General features: G+C 38.1%; 1 protein-coding gene across 1 annotated transcript in view; it reads right to left on the bottom strand.

Annotated features, from left to right (window-relative positions):
* Nucleotides 1–17,523, bottom strand: part of NEB (nebulin) — a 220,594-nt gene that overhangs the window by 184,713 nt on the left and 18,358 nt on the right. Inside the window, 17 exon segments of the mRNA XM_043894059.1 lie at nt 997–1,110; nt 1,196–1,303; nt 1,880–1,984; nt 4,469–4,567; nt 5,596–5,700; nt 5,790–5,897; nt 5,997–6,098; nt 7,277–7,390; nt 7,476–7,583; nt 8,555–8,659; nt 9,927–10,025; nt 10,440–10,544; nt 10,642–10,749; nt 10,842–10,946; nt 12,623–12,739; nt 15,504–15,611; nt 16,261–16,365. Coding sequence (XP_043749994.1) covers nt 997–1,110; nt 1,196–1,303; nt 1,880–1,984; nt 4,469–4,567; nt 5,596–5,700; nt 5,790–5,897; nt 5,997–6,098; nt 7,277–7,390; nt 7,476–7,583; nt 8,555–8,659; nt 9,927–10,025; nt 10,440–10,544; nt 10,642–10,749; nt 10,842–10,946; nt 12,623–12,739; nt 15,504–15,611; nt 16,261–16,365 — 1,815 coding nt within the window.

The raw sequence follows: 17,523 nt of genomic DNA, 5'->3' as shown, positions 1-17,523 counted from the left end.
TTTCATAGGTTGTCTCTTCATTTTGCTATGCAAAAGTTTAATTTTGTCCCATATTTGTTTTTGTTTTTATTTCTTTTGCCTTATGAGACAGATCCCAAAAAATATTACTACAATTTATGTCAAAGAGTGTCCTACCTAGGTTCTCTTCTAGGAGTTTCATGATTTTAGGTCTTTAATGCATTTTGAGTTTATTTTTGTATATGGAGGGAATGCTCTAAATCTCACCCTTTCACATGGTTAAAATGAAAGCAAAAGATATAAACATTTTTCTCTTTCATCATGAAAAACTAATATTTCACACTATGTTGAACATTCTTAACCACTCTTTAGGGATTCTCTAAGCATTTTAAAATATAGTGTATATTATAATTTGTGATAGTGTATGTTTGCCTCTCTATGCTAAGAATTTTAACTGGAAGATGATAGATGGCCTAAAGGCAATATTTAGGGAATCCATGAATTCTCTGAAAGGTAAAGGTACGAAAAAATCTCTATTTTTCTAAAGAGACGGTCCAAATCTTTTATCAGATTCTCAAATGTAACTATAATTAATGGTATATTTTTCTTAGATCTAGGCCAATACTAATTACTAAAGTCAATAAAGAGCAAAGTTTGCTATACTAAGATTTTTATCTCTGACTCATGATTTTTCTTTCAAAATAAGGTCACTTTTTAAAACTTGATAATTTTAAAAGTTACTTTTCAATTAGAAAATATGAAAATAACTTAATGTTTTCCAAATGATGCTAAAAATTATACTCAATATTCTACTAAATATGAGCACATAGGTCTTTCAAAGTGAAATGGTAATCAAGTACAAATAATTTCTCTCCTCAAACGTGAGAGGTACAAAAACTTGGGGAATCATTCTCCTTTTAAAGTTCTGCTCAGCAGTTTGTTGTTATGAACCTGATGCAATCCTTTTACATCACTATCCTTGGCCATATTACCTGGGACACAATACTAAAAATAAGACGGATTGAGAAAAGCACTCACATCACTCTGGTTTTTGGCCGTCTTCAAAGAGTGCAGCATCTTGGGGTCATCATTAACGCTGAGAGCTCCGATCATCTTTCCTTTGCTTTTCTCATAGTCTTTCTTATACATCACCTGTAAGGACATCACATGAGTCAGATCCCACTCATCAGGAAGCATCGCTGAGGCCCCCCTGCCCAAGTGCCCGGGCCATACTCACATCACTAGCGATCTTGGTGTTGGCTTTGGCTGCCAGCAGGGGAATGGCATCCACCTTAATGTCAAATTTCTTAGCTTTGGTCTTCTCCCAGTCATGCTTATAAATATTCTGGACAGAAAAATTTCAGCACAGGAATTTTAAGAACAATATCTAACACAGATTAACTCAGTAAAAATTTTAAAACAGATTGAAACTTTGTATATAGAGACTTATTTTACCTATTTAATGCTGTATTTACCAAATGATAGTATAGCTTATTATCTATCATCTGGCTTCTTTCCTCCACCACAAAATAAGTATAATATACTCTTTCCACTGTTCTGTAAACTTTCTAAAGACTCTGCTATTTTGATACATAAAGGATAATATAACGTGACAACCAACTGGAGAAGGGGAAATGTGACATTTCCTTATGGGAGTATGAGAGATCTTGTGAAACTCTAGGGATTGGTGGGAAGGAAGGCAGCAGGGTGATTGAAAGAATGTTTCTGATAGTAACAGAGACTATGGAAAAAATGAAATCTAAAGGCTAACAAAGTCTTAAGGGCATTTAAGTTCAAAAGCTCCACTTAGCACTCTGGCAAGCATCTCAACAGTTGTTTATTTGCATAATTCCTAATCTGGTCTTTTTAAGCATTCATAATATTTCCTCTTCATGCATACACCAACATGCATGGTACTCACATCACTCAGGTTATAGGCGTTGACTCTGTGCTGTATAAACTGTGGAGCATCTGCTGGTATGTGGCACTTGAACTTCTCACCTTCATGCTTTGCCTTGTAATTCAGCTGAAAAGCAATAGAGAATAGCCAAACAGGTCAGGGTAGGAGCTTCCTTGAGTTTATAAAGGAGAATGTATATAGCTAAGTCACTACTATCCTTTTTAGAAAAATGACTCAAAGAAATAGTCTACCAGTCAAAATCCAGCATAGGATCCAGACTCTCACTTCCTCTTTCATGGACACTGGTATAAAACAACTCTGGGTTATCATTTTGTAAATGCCATCACAATGTATATATGGGAATCTCATTGTCCGCTGGGGTGTGCCTTGAGAACATGAACACTCAAAATCTATGTAATCAGAGCACTGACAAAAGTAGTAATTCTAAATAGAATTCTAGAACAGTTTAAAAGATACATAAATTCTTACCAAAAGTACAAGATATGGGACTTTATTTGAAATTTTTAAAAGGTGACATTAGGTGGAAGAAAGAGAGTGTAAAGAAGGAATGAGGCTGTTGAATTTTGGAGTTAAAGGCAAATGCACTGAGAAGAACCATGCATTTCAGATCCTTCAAGACAGAACCCCTGACTTCACCAGGACAAGAAGAGAGGGTGGTTCCTGGGTGCCATGCCACTTGCCGAGCTCAGTTGCAGCACTGATGTTATTAGTATTTGAAAGTAATGAAAGTCACTCAGTTGTGTCCAATTCTTTGCGACCCCATGGACTATATACAGTTCATGGAATTTTCCTGGCCAGAATACTGGAGTGGGTAGCCGTTCCCTTCTTCAGGGCATCTTCCCAACCCAGAGACTGAACCCAGGTCTCTCACATTGCAGGCAGATTCTTTACCAACTGAGTCACCAGGGAAGCCCAAGAATACTGGTGGGGGTAGCCCATCCCTTCTCCAGGGGATCTTCCCGGCCCAGGAATGGAACTGGGGTCCCCTGCACTGTAGGCAGATTCTTTACCAGCTGAGCTACCAGGGAAGCCCAGTGTTAGCTAGTTGTCCTTTACTGGGGCACAAAATATTAATATGCTGGGAGAAGTTGCACATGAACCAATATGTCTTTTGGATTACACTGACACCATTCCTTTCTTTTTTAAATTTTGTTGGTATATAATTGCCTTACAGTGTTATGGAGAAAACCATAATTCCAAAATATATGTGCAACCCAAAGTTCATAGAAGTACTATTTACAACAGCCAGGACATGGAAGCAACCTAAAGGCCCATCAACAGAGGAACGGATAAAGAAGATGTGGTACATATATATAATGGAATATTACTCAGCCATAAAAAGGAACAAAATTGTGCCATTTTCAGAGACATGGTAGGACCTAGAGATTGTCATAAAGAGTGAAGCAAGTCAGAAAAACAGATTAATCATATTAATATGCTTAATTAATATATCAATATTTTCATTAATATTAATATATGCTAATATATTGATATATTATTGTGATTAATATATAAATCATATATTTATATGGTTAATAAATATAAATCATATTAATGCATGTGTGTATAAGGTAGAAAAATGGTAGACATTCCTTTCTTTACCAACTGCACATGAGATAATTCATGTTACTAAAAACCATGTTTAAGTAGGGCAAATGGAATATTACATCTTCCTGTCTTGAGGAGCACATGCTACTCCTCAGGATTTAGCTGTGTTCACACCTGGCTACTCAGGGTTTCCCTGGTGGCTCAGTTGGTAAAGAATTTGCCTGCAATGCAGGAGACCTGGGTTTGATCCCTGGGTCGGGAAGCTCCCCTGGAGAAGGGAATCACTACCCACTCTAGTATTCCTACCTGGAGAATTTCATGGACAGAGAAGGTTGGTGGGCTACAGTCCATGGAGTTGCCAAAGAGTCGGACATGATTGAGCAATGAACACATACCTAGCTACTCAAAGTGGGGACTCTCTCCAGGCCTACCAAATCAGAATCTCCATTTATCACCCACATACATGTCAGTATTTGAGAAGCACTGCTGCATGGCTGGATCATTATACTTTAGACCTCCCTTGACTACCTAATCCAAAGTGCACCCCCATCACTTTCTCACACATCATCTGATTTGAATTCTATATTATCAACATCCTATGTTAGTTTTGTATTATTGTCTGGCATCTTTCTTGTTTCCATGCTCTTTTTCTTTCTGCAAAGCCTTTGTTGGCAAACTCAGGAATGGGAAAAAGCTGCCTTGTTACCTAGTCAAGTAGCTGTTTTTGTTGTTGTCATTTAAGTTGCTTTGAAATTTTAGTATGCATTATTTTTGGAACGTGAGAGATCCTAATGAGCAAATTCCCACTAAAAATCAAGGAGTTATTGCAGAATTATTAGTCATTCTTACTATTGTCTGACACCATTCTTCCTGAGGTTACAATTCAGTCTAGCAGCTTCATTTGCATTTTATTGAATATATCTTGAAAAGTGACATTATTGGAATAATAGATGAGCCCATGAAGGTGAAATATGCAGATGCTGACGTCTAATAAGCAAAGCATTCTGGGTCACCCACACTTGCATTAATCAGGGCACTTACATCACTAAGCTGCTTTGTGTTGAGCTGGGCTTGCAACAGTACAGGAGTGTCAGTGACAGCTGTGAATTTGGTCTTATCTGGATGAACTTTGTAAGTGTGCTACAAAAGAAGAGGTCTGTTAATGAAATTTCATAATGTTTCTTTAGATTTTTGTTCATATACACAATAACATGTACAAAGTTTCCAGCCAAAAATAGACTGCATTTTGTTCTTGAAAACTTGGTTGATGCATTCTCACTTCCTCTCTCTCTACCTCCCTCTCTCCTGAAGTTGCCTCCAAACTGGTTTCCCTGCCGCAATTCAGCAACCAGATTAGCCTCCCCCTGCCGAAGCCTTACAATGACTCGCCACTGGACTCGGATTCAATGTAAAGTGGGCCTACCAGCCCTCCCCTACAGAATCCACCTTCCTCCTTCATCTCCTACCATTTTACCTCTTACTGCTGTCTGTTCCCTGGTACATGTCAGTTACCTCATCCTTTCAAGTCCTTACATGCTGAGAGTGTGTCTCTTCTCAGGCTGTTGTTCCCACTGCTCTTCCCTGGATCTTGGCACGGTTATACAGTCTTTGCCTTAGACCTTCCTTGACCTCCCAACCTATGGTATCCATCCAGTCTCCACCACCCACATCATTCTATTTTAACCCTATAGCATCAGTTTAGTTTTCTGATCTATCCTTCTAGTTTCTATGTTGTTTATCTTCTGTCTCTCCTTCTCAGATGCATACTGAACAAGAAGCAGCCCAACTTGTCCCCTATTCTTTCTCAGCACCAAGGACAGTGTCTGGCACATGCCAGCCCATCATGTAAAACATACACCTATCTCTTACAAATCACCATGTTCATTCTTTCCCCCAAAGTCGTGTGTGTGTGTGTGTGTGTGTGTGTGTGTGTGTATGTGTGTAGATATGTATATACTGACTAGTGGAAATAAAGGTTTATAAAACCTGAAATCCTTTTGTAAAAAATAATTTTCTTCACAGTAATTTTTATATTCCCCAATTCTATCCAAAAAATAAAATTTAACATCTGCTAACCATTAGATGCTAGCATTTAAACTGCTGAATTGAACACTAGATGGCACAAGAATGCCAAACACAATCTCAAAACTTCAGGGCAGCTGACTTACATCTTTACACTTGTCTAGCTTCTTGATTGCTTCGTACTCTTGTGTTATTGTCTGAGGGAAATAGCATTTCCCTTTATCTTCTTCATATTCTGCTTTGTAATTTTTCTGTAATGAGAAAGAACAAAAATAGATCATGATATCTATTGTCCCCAACAATGTTACTGAGAAGCACGAAAAATTGTCTTCAAACTTACATCACTGTTTTGAGCTGAAACTCTCATGCAGTGTACTTGATATGGGTCCTCAAAACTGCCTATATAATGTCCCAAAACATTCTGTACGTATGAATCTTTATATTTAGCCTGAAAAAGAAAACATATGTTTTCAAACTCAAATAGACAGTTATTTATCAGACAGGAGGAGAGCCCTCAAACCCGAGAGGTAACTGTGGCCTTTCGAACCTCGCTGAAGTTCTTCAGCAGAGTATCAAGTTGATATTTAGGAGTCTCACAGTAATTCATGCTCTTTGCCTTTGTCTTCTCATAGTTTTCCTTGTATAATCTCTGTCAAAGGAAAAAGAAAATTAAACAAAGAAAATAGAATAATATATCTCATGGAATAGAAACTATTCATGTCACTGCTATACTTTACTGGAATGGAAATTTTTGTATTTCTTCAGCATTTATTTTCTACAAAGCAGAAAAGCAGAATAAATATGGTAAGGGCTCTTGTCTTATATGATCTAGTCTGCAGTAACCATAAATATATTCACAGTACTTATCCTAATATTTCTCAGCCAGAATAAATCACAGCTCACTAATGTTGCTGTCTAAGCAACTTTTTATCTTAAAATATTTTTTCCCACTTGAATGTGTTTGAAGGAAAATGATTCTTTAAGCATTGGTATGAAATATTGTAAAAGGTGTAAAGTGGACTTTCAATACTTAGGCACAGTTGTAGAAAAGTATTCCATTCAGTACTTGATGAAAACACATCTTACAATACCTCTGGAAGCTGGCTTTTATCATTAAAACCTAAATTTCACTTTATAACAGTGATATACAAAATATGACTTTTCTGTGTTATTGAGTGCATTATGTAGTACTTCACATTCTCTTTTAATTTTTCCATAAGTAAATCCAAAAAATATCCTCAATAAAGACAGTGATATTTATAAGTGATATAGAATAAGTAATATTTCTTCTTTGCTATGAATTAGAAAAGCAATTTTTGTAAAAAAATTATTTTTAATAAAATATTTTAAGTCTTTAATATGAGATGAGTATTAAAATTCTTAAAATAAAATACTTAAGCTTCACTGAGTTTTCCCTCCTTTGTCTGTAGCCTGGTTTTCTCACTTCTTGTCTTTCATTTTTCTGTATATATTTTTGTCAAGTACCTAGAGTTAGGTCATGGCATGGAGTGAACAGCTGTTTAGACATACTGAGATACTGAGCTCATTTCCAAAAAAACCAATAAGGAAAATGGTATTGTTAGTGACATTTACCTCCTAATAAAACAGAAGACATTAAGGGATTAAGGAAAGCTTTACAATACTCTCTGGTGTCTCAAAGTACAGAGACATCATAAGAATGAGGAAGTTAATCATTCTTTACCACTGGGTTTTAATGTTTGATTTGTCATCCTGAATCTGAGATTTCATTAGGCTAATGTCTCATCCAAGCTTATATTAAACAGTAAGTACAGCCACATCTAAAGACAGGTTCAGAAAAGCACTCACATCACTCTGGTTTTTGGCTGTCTTCAAAGAGTGCAGCATTTTGGGGTCGTCATTAATACTGAGAGCTCCAATCATCTTCCCTTTGGCTTTCTCATAGTCTTTCTTATACATCACCTGTAAGGACACCGTATGAGTCAGATCCCACTCATCAGAAAGCATCGCTGAGGCCCCCCAGCCCAGGTGCCCAGGCCATACTCACATCACTAGCGATCTTGGTGTTGGCTTTGGCTGCCAGCAGGGGAATGGCATCCACCTTAATGTCAAACTTCTTAGCTTTGGTCTTCTCCCAGTCATGCTTATAAATACTCTGGACAGAAAAATTTCAGCATAGGAGTGGGCAAAAATGATATGCATGCTATCACACTTTATAGACTAAAGGGTAACCCAATACCCAATAGTTTGTCTCAATATAAAAAAGACCATTTTCATTGTTTAAGAAATTTTAGATCATTCATTTTAGACAATTCTTAAGATGAATCTTCCTGTTCTCCAAGGTTAGGCTTCTCTACTCACCATGAGAATACTTCATTACATTAACTTCATTCTAGTTATCATAATAATATTTGATTCCTAACACTGAATATTTTACAGAGTAGCACAAATAATCTATAGTCAACTTACTTTAGTATTATATAAAGGTACCATTTTCATTTGATGTCAAAGTTCTCTGAAAAGGTTATTTTACAAATCATTATATTCACTGATGCTAGATAATTTTAGTACTTATTTATAGAATTGTTGAAAAAATTGAAATCCTCATGGGTCACTTGACTTTTCTATAAAATTAAGTTTGGAAATGAAAAATAGCAATGGATACCTGGCCTTATGGCTTCTGAATACCCTGTATCTTTGTCAGGGCAAGTTCTCTTACATGTAGAAATGAGTATTGTTTGTGTGATACAAGGGAAATCATAGGCTTGGGAAATAAATGAAATCAAACTGTATCTTAAATATCAGGTCCTGAAAGAAAATTATAGTATAATATAAAAGAATATATGGCTAAAAGAACATTAAGATTTGAGATTAAACATATATGAACAGTGACATTTTGAGGGTTGCCTCAAATATATTAAAATTGTCTCATTGTGTGAAGCTACTTATAAGATTGCTACGCACATTTTATAAGGGGATTTCAAAGTTACCCTGGCAGAGGGAACATGATATAAATGTTAACCCTCATTCCCATTTTTAACGCTGAAATGTTTGTTCAATGAGGCAGTTCAAAAGTAAAAGCATAGTTGTCAGTGTAACAGAAGGCCTAGTGCATGAGAAACTCACATCGCTCAGGTTATAGGCGTTGACTCTGTGCTGGATAAAGGCCGGCATGTCTGGAGGTATGTGACACTTGAACTTTTCGTTTTCATGTTTCGCTTTGTAATTTAGCTGAGGAGGGGGGAGGGAAACAACGAGCAAATTAATCCTCTATTCAGAAGAATTGTTACAAAACACAAAAGAAAAAAAATCATGTGGAGTACATTTCATAAAATGTAAAATACATTTTGTTAAATAACAACTGACAGAGTTGTCATGATCAAAAGAGAAATCCAGAGTGAGGGTAGGCCACCTTTCTTATCAGCACCTGCGTGGTGGATCGTTGATGCTATTATCACATCTGGCATCATGGGAGGACCCTAATGGAGGGAAGTGGCTACTTTTCATACACACAAGCTCCCCTCCTTAAATATCACAATTGGTCCTATAGATTCTGAGAGTGTCAGCCTTTCTTCCTCTCGGCTGTCATTGCTCACGCACTGGAGAATATTTTCTAACAAGCCTGATTATGTCCCCTCACATGCATGATGGTTTGTGGATACTCTAACTGAAGCTTTCATTTCTGGCCATAAATCTACTCAAGTTATTTTTATTTTCATTTTTTTTTAGTTCAACATAAATTTGAAAATTCACACTTAAAATTCATATGTTAAAACATATCTCAAAGACTCCATTTCCCAAAAATAAACTTGCACAAGGGAGAGAAATCCCATGTACTGAATACCTGCTCTGGGCCAGGATGTGTACCATGCACATATTTCCTTTCATTTCATCTTCAAAACAAGCACATATTATCAAAGGGGAACTGTGAGGTATAGAGAGATTCAACAGCTTGCCTAGGCCCCCAGGCCCGCAGGTCATAAAAGACAGAGTTAGAACTTGAATCCAGTTTTCCCTTGTGGCTCAGACAGTAAAGAATCTGCCTGCAATGCAGGAGACCTGGGTTCAATCCGTGGGTTGGGAAGATCCCCTGGAGAAGGGAATGGCAACCCACTCCAGGATTCTTGCCTGGAGAATCCCATGGACAGAGGAGCCTGGCAGGCTACAGTCCACGGGGTCGCGGAGTTGGACACGACTGAGTAACTAACACTTTCACTTTCACCTTTGTCCGACCCCCAAATTCAGGTGCTCTCCAGTGCATTAAGCTACATTTAGTTTCTCTTCTACAACTCTTATTGCAATTGTTATCCACCCAAGAAGATGCAAGTTAACTATTTTAGGTGATTACAAATGTATACAAGTTAAACTCATTAAAACTTACATAGTCTTTTTAAAATAAACGTGACAAGGATAAAAATGCTTTTTTATAAATGGATTCCAAGTACAGAGCTATATCATTCCTCAAAACTGGATTTCTTGGATATTTAAGAGAACTTACATCACTCAGCTGCTTGGAATTGACTTGAGCTTGCACCAGAACAGGAGAGTCAGTAACTTGAGTGAATTTTGTCTTATCTGGATGGACTTTGTAGGTGTGCTGTGGGAGAAAAGAAATCAGGTTTAGTGTAGTATCACTTGTCAAAATCTGAGCTGGCCTATAGGCCAAGCTAGCATATCCCCATCCCTCCAAAGAAAAGAAACTTGTAGGAAACAAAACACATTTTTTTCTAATTAGACTGTAGTTTTTTGGGAGGATGCTCTTACATCTATATAGGAAACTGTCCCATGTCTTCAGGCTCCTGATTATTTTTCTTTGGGAAAATGAGCTAGAATTAACACTTGAGTCGTATGGGTGGCCACAGGGAAAATAGTATATCTATTAAAAAGTGAATTGTGTTTCTTACAGTCTCCTGCTTACATTTGTTTGCAGAAGTGTCAAAACTGTAAAAATATCTTGACCACTAGATACTGTGGAGGTTGGTAATGTTCATAGTATATACCACAGACTTACATCTTTACATTGATCTAGTTTTTTGATCGCTTCATATTCTTGAGTTATGGTCTGGGGGAAGAAGCCTTTACCTCTGTCCTCTTCATATTCTGCCTTGTAGTTTTTCTACAAGAAAAAGAAATGAGACATAAGGATGCGATCACTCTACTCATGCCCTGAAAATGTGCTATTTGGAAAGTCAAACAACTGCCTTAGAACTTACATCACTGTTCTGAGCTGCGACTTTCATGCAGTGTGTATGATACGGATCCTCATAGCTGCCTACATAATGTCCCAAAATATTCTTTAAGTAGGAATCTTTATATTTAGTCTGAAAGACAAAACATATATCATTTGTTTATTGGCAAAATGATGGGTCTTCACCTTCACAGAGGGAATGATTGGGGCGGGGGGGTGTCTTACATCACTACTGAAGTTGTGCAGAACTGTATCAAGCTTAAATTTGGGCGTCTCACAGTAATTTATGCTCTTTGCCTTTGTCTTTTCATAGTTTTCCTTGTATAGTTTCTGTTAAAGGAAAGAAAAAATCATTTAAAGTGGGTTCCTATTACTCCCATGCTGATTATTATTGCACTTGTATTTTCCAACACTAAACAAAGGAGAAGAAAAAAAGATATTACCTGTCAACTGTCTTAAAACTAACAACCACACATTGGGGTGTCGTGAATGATTTAAACCTTTTCTATTAGCAATCATTATAAAGCCTACATTTTTAATATACTCCAAAAAATTAAGAAACCAATATATTGCCTCAGACCAAATCCTTAGTTGCAGAGGTGCTTGAGTATTTCTGACTTACTGCCTTTTCTACCTGTCAACTGACATACTCTTTCCTCACTAATGATGCCCTGAGAAACAGGAACATTTTGAGCAACAGTAAATTTCTCATTTTTTAAAAAACAAACCTTCATGGAAAAAGCCTAGCACACAGGGAAATACACACTCTTCCTCCTTCTACCAAGGAAAAATTCCTTATTATATGAACAGACTGTATATCTTAAAAATAAGGTATATACAAACAGTCTACCAACCCTTCTCTTCTGCTAGACTTATCTTCAGCTCTAACCATTATTGGATTTTACAGTGCCCAACTGATAAAGCATATCATTGTCATTTTTTCATGCTCATTAACTTTTTATTTTATCTTGGACTATAGCCGATTAACAATGTTGTGATAATTCCAGGTGGACAGTAAAAGCAATCAGTCATACATACACATACTGGTGCTGTTCATTTTTAATATTTTTATATTGTTGTCTTTTTCAACAAAATGGATTTGAACTTGGGTTTTTATGTTCAATAAAGATGACCTTCATTCAGGAAACAGTGCTTTGCACTGATTTCCCAGTAGAGCTATTTGAACAGATTCATTTCTATCCTCTCACCTGCCACATCACTCACCCCACCTCCTCAGTCACATGTACACATATCTATGGTACTGATTTAACTCAAGGGACAAAGATAACTCACCCACACATAATCTCAAATACTGGGAAACTTAACACTACCTAATCAAAAGGGAAACACTCAACTGACAGTTTGTTCAGTCTCTTTATATACATAATCAAAGTGGCCTTGAGCTGTGAGTCTTCTAATGCCAGGCCAATTCTCACTTCTCTAGTGTATTTGAAAGATAGTGGATTAGACAAGCTCTTAATTCCACTATTAGAAATTCCTGTGAAGACTGAGGGAGCCATCTTTTCAGTTTTGCTCTCTGCAAATGATGGTTTCTGGGGTCAAGACCTGAATAGAAAGTGGTGGAGGTTAGGGAGAGAAGTTGTGAAATACAGGATATTTCCCTTCTCTCCAGCAGCAGGCTTGAAGAACACAAGGGTAGGGCACTAACTGGCTCCTAGTCCTTCCCTTTCAAAGTCTCCTTCTGCCTCCATCAAAATCACTACAAAACTCCTACAGTGTACTCTTTGCCCACACAAAGGCACAGGCTCCTGGAGTTTCAAGGAAATGAGGATTTCCCTGCCCACTGAACTAGTCCATAGGCTCCCCAAATTGACACATATCATACCCAGAGACACTAATGGTTAGCTCCAGGGAAACTGCTACCCCATAACCTTCAAGTATTTGCGAAGTTCTATTTGCATTTAGTCATTATAGAAGGAGAGAAATTTCATCCCTCTTGTAGTTTAGGTTGAAAAAAAAAGCACTTTTGACAAGAATATACTTACATCACTCAGGGCATCTCCTGCCGCCTTCAGCTGCCTGAGCAGTGGGTTTTCTGAAGCAGGAAGTACATTATAATCTGCTTTTCCTTTATTCTTTTCATAGTCTTCTTTGTATTTTACCTGTGGGAGTGAAATAAAGTGATAAAGTAACTCTCTGTTACTTTTGTTCTCGTTCTCTTTTACACATATTATGACATAGCTCCATGAATCAATTTTCTCTTCAGAAAACTGGCAGCTTGACATTTTGTAAACAAAATATTCATAGTAACTCATAACAGCAGTGGAGAAACTGCATACATTTTCAGGATATCTTTTCTTCCCATCATTTATTCATTCAAAAGTATCCATAGGACATTGATTATGCACCTGGTTCTGGGACAGATTCAAGAAACAGTAATACACGGTCCCTGCCCTCAGAGAGGGAGGGAGGGAGGGGGACAGAAATAATAGAAGAAAGATATACATCATGATAATGACAGTGCATCATGTCCTGGATACCTGCTGCTCCAGAACCCTCATTCAGCTCTTAACCTCTAGCTGCCTATCTGCCAACACATGTTTAAAGAAAATCTAGAAGCATCATCAATCTAGCCTTTTATGCCTCATCTGTGACTATGTGTGTGACTATATGTGTGACTATATGTGTGAGCACATGTATATTTAATGTACATGTGGGAGGAGGAGGAAGGGGTAGGAGCTAGATAAAGGGTGACAGCCTCATCTTTTCCTCTGCCCTCCCTACTTTTCACCTTTAATTCCAGCTCCAACAGAAGCTTAAGTAAGGGCACAACCCCCCCCACCCCCTCAGGAGCATGTCCAAAGGGAAGAACGAGAAAAAAAGAAACTGATCCTAACCTTGACCATGAGCCCCCGTGCCATTTATTTCTTCAAGCAAAGTAATTTTGGAATACAGACATGTTCAGGAAATCCTAGATAATCTGCCAATATTTAAGAACCTCAGAAAACAATCGGCTCGGTCTCCAAAGGCGGGAGATACACAACTGAACCAGATGTCCCACCCCTACAGCCCACGTGGGGGACTCACAGAGGATGTTTTTCAGAAGTGGAGGATGTAGACAACCTCTTATAGAATTATCTATTTCCATGACCAATGGAAACAACTAGAAAGGAAATTCCACAGACCTACTATCCCTGTACCTGCATCTGGGATTCACAGCTTCCTCTCCTATTTCAGGAAAAGTCATCCCCTGCTCTTAAGCACCAGGTCCCTGCCCCTTTCTCCTACTCTAGGACAATGCTCCAGCCACTCTCCCTCCCCTCCTCAATATGATCTCATTTTCCCTCTACACTTGATTTTTCTTCTATCAGCCTAGAAACATGGCATTTTTGTCTCTAACCTAAAAAAATTCCCTCTTCACCTATTTATCCATCAGCTACTTCCCCTTTCTCTTCTTTTCTTCTCAGGAGTCAAGTACACTCATATTCTTCTATTTCTCTCTTTTCATTCACTCACAAACCCTTTCTAAACACTCAAACAAATTGCTCTTATTAAGTTCACCAAACACCATTCATTGATAAACTCATTTAAGAAACATTTGACACAACTACTCACTCCCTTCTCCTTTCACCATCTTCCCAAGACAACCCTCTCACCTAACTTTGCTTCTACCCCATCTCACTGATGTCTTCACAAGGAAGCACTCCAGAGTCCAATCCTTGTAGTGAGTTTTCTCTCTACATTTACTCCCTTAAGGCCTCCAGTCTTATGACATTAAATGTGATTCATATGCTACTGATGCCCAAATTTATATAAACTTTCCAGATATCTCCCCTGAAATGGCAGACTCATATAATCAACTGCCTACTTGACATTTACATTTCTCAAAGGCATCTCAAAATTTACAGGTCTGAAGTTGAGCTCATGTTTCCCCTGCAATAAGAAATTATCTACTCCTTCTACCATGTTCCCTACCTTGACAAAGGGAAACCCTATCCATCTAGTTGCTTAGACCAAACTTTTCTCTCATATTTCATATTCAACTCTTCAGCAAATCAGGTCAGCTCTAATTTTGAAATACTTCTCATCACTTTTGCGGCTACTCTCCTGGTCCAAAACATTACCGTCTTGCACCTGGATCCTGAAATAGTCTCCTAAGTGTCATGATCTTCCTACTTTCACGCCTCCTGCAGAGCCAACGCAAGGCTTATAATAAAATCTGATTGGCTTTGAAGTTGTTGCTCTTTCTAGAGCTTTAGAACACCTGTTGCTGTTTGGTCGCTAAGTTGTGCCCAACACTTTTGCAACCCCATGGGACCCCCTGTAGTTCACCAGGCTCCTCTGTCCATGCATTTCCCAAGCAAGAATACTGGAGTGGGTTGCCATTTCCTCCTCCAGGGGATCTTCCTGACCCAGGGATCGAACCCATATCTTCTTCATTGCAGGCAGATTCTTTACCCATGAGCCACCAAGGAAGCCCCCTTTAGAGTGCTTAGGAGTAGACTAGTTACCAAAGTCACTCTATAGACTATATGAGCAAATCCACGGATTCATGTGTCTTGTCAGTGACTAGATTTTCACTAGTTAATAAGAAAATAGAAAAATAATGGTAGTCGCAAGTGTGAGAGTGTCTGTATTCAAAGAACGCTGCCAGTTGCCTTCTCTTGAGAAATTCTTTTGTCCTTTCTACTTCTGGGTATCAAAAGGTCCTTTAGTCTATGAAATGCTGAAGATGGTAGCTGAGTATTGTGAATTCTCCTGCATGGCAATTTTTTTAAAAAAAATTGGTAGCCCTATTATAATCCCCAAATATTTTCTTATTGTTCCCATAAGAAACTCCCCCCCCATTATATACAAAAGCAAGAGTTGTAAGAAATTCCCCCACACTGAGACTGTATCAAGATCAATGAGAGAATGTCCCCATACCTTGCTAGCTGCCACCCCAGCTTGTTTATTCACTTTGTACTCTGGGGTTTCAGTCTGCATGAAGTAGATCTGGTCTTTCATATTCTCAAAGTCTTCCTGGTATTTTTTCTGTAAGACATGAAACATGCTGGAGAACTGCTGTGGGAACAACTAGGCCAAAGTCTTACATGGGAGGACAGAGGCCACTTGGAGACATTACCCAAAGCCATGCTCCTCTTAGCTTCTGCAGGTCAGATTATAGTTATAGAATATGGGGCTATCACTAAAGCCATTAGCAGCTTAACAGAAACTTGGAGCAGTTATAATAGGTTGGAAGACAACCTCAAAGAAGGAGCTCTCAAAGGCCAGAGGCAGAGAACTAAAAAAAGAAGAAAAAGAGGTTTTTTATGTTTTCCAGGGAGGGGATCTGGGAAGAGACTAATCAATTTCACAAATGTACCGTTTGAGTGCCCAGACACAGAACAAATCAAAAAGGGCCTCTTTCATCTGTACTCACCATGAAACCATATTGTTCCAATGAAAAATGAGGCAAGAATAATGGAATCCAATCAAAACAATGCTTTGTAAAAGGAAGGAAAGATGGTGGAATTTCTTTCTAAATAGGGACCCTACACGGGTCTTGCCCCCAGGAAGAGTTGTCTGGATTGAAATGTTCCGGTACCATTTCAGGAGCAGCAAGTGGCTAGATGTCACACATGAAAGGATCAACCTCTCAACCAAGTTCATCCAGCTTGGATGGACATCCCTTCCTACTTACTGTGCTGATGTTGTTGGAGTTCATTCTGGCGGTTGCAACTTCAAAGCAAGGTGTCTCACTCCATTTGCCTTTGACTTTATTTTCATAGTCTTCCTTGTATTTTTGCTAGGATGGAAAAAAATAAAGAAAATAAGACAAGCAAACTCTGAAAATTGACAAATAAGGCAGCAAATTAAGTGGTAGTGGTCAGCTTTCAAAAATATCTTGACCAGGCCCTTGCTGGGTGCTTAATAGATGTCTTCAAATCTCCTAGTATAGTGTTTCTTATCCCACAAAAAAGTAGTTGGATGCAGGGGATAGAGGTATCAATCTCCCCTTTGTTGAGTTTAAGGACTTAGTTCACAAAGAACTCACAGATGGTCCCTGGTGTTTGAGGGAAGAGAGAGTCAGAAGCATCTTCCTTCTGTAATTCATGGTTATTGATAGAATAAAATCACTCAACCCCAGATTTTCATGCCAGATGAACTTAGCCATTAATTTCTGAGCTTTATTGAAACTCCTAGTTATCCAGATAGCAGCGTTACAACAAAATTTGGCTTGTAGGCCAATGAATAAGACTTTCTGGTTTAGACTTAACAAAACTTTAATGAGAACTGACAAGGAATAAAAAAATTAAACTGCTACCCCATATTAACTCCCAAATACCACACTACCTGAATCCTATACTGTGAGCTCCTTAGTAAGAGGAATTATATGTTCTTCATTTTTGTATCCTCAAAATCTAACACAAAATGCAGCATGCAGAAGTTACCTCACAAATGTTTTTTTGACCACACTAAATTGAACCTAGTCCATGATTTTTTTACTACTTTGGCTTGAATGTTCTTGAAATGGAATTAATCCAGCCAACCCCAAGTTTGGGACACAAGTCAGAGATGGGTTAGAGCAATTTCCCCAACTTGGCCAATAGAATGTGTCAACAGACATAACCAGTGGGTCTCAAGGTGTTTGCATACCCCCACCATAATCTTCATACTCTTAAAAAAAAAAAAAAAGAAAGTGGTTTTCTGGGATGCCTTTAAAGAACAAGTACCAAGGGTGAGAGAGATGCAGAGCCAGTGAATTTAAGTTTAAGGAAATTTGGCCCTCTCTCTAATACCCTATATCCTTTCTTCTCAAAGGTTGACATTCTAGATCCCAGTTTCTCCTTTCAATTGCAGACCTAATATCAGCTGGAAATTCCAACCTGAAATCTTGTATATTTCTTATTGTGAGTTTAGAAGGAAGCAGAGAAGCTCAAGGACTTCAAGAAGCTCAGTGTTG

This window comes from Cervus elaphus, chromosome 33 (assembly GCF_910594005.1).
Source record: "Cervus elaphus chromosome 33, mCerEla1.1, whole genome shotgun sequence".
Taxonomy (NCBI): Eukaryota; Metazoa; Chordata; class Mammalia; order Artiodactyla; family Cervidae; genus Cervus; species Cervus elaphus.
This window is presented reverse-complemented; position numbering and strand designations above follow the sequence as displayed.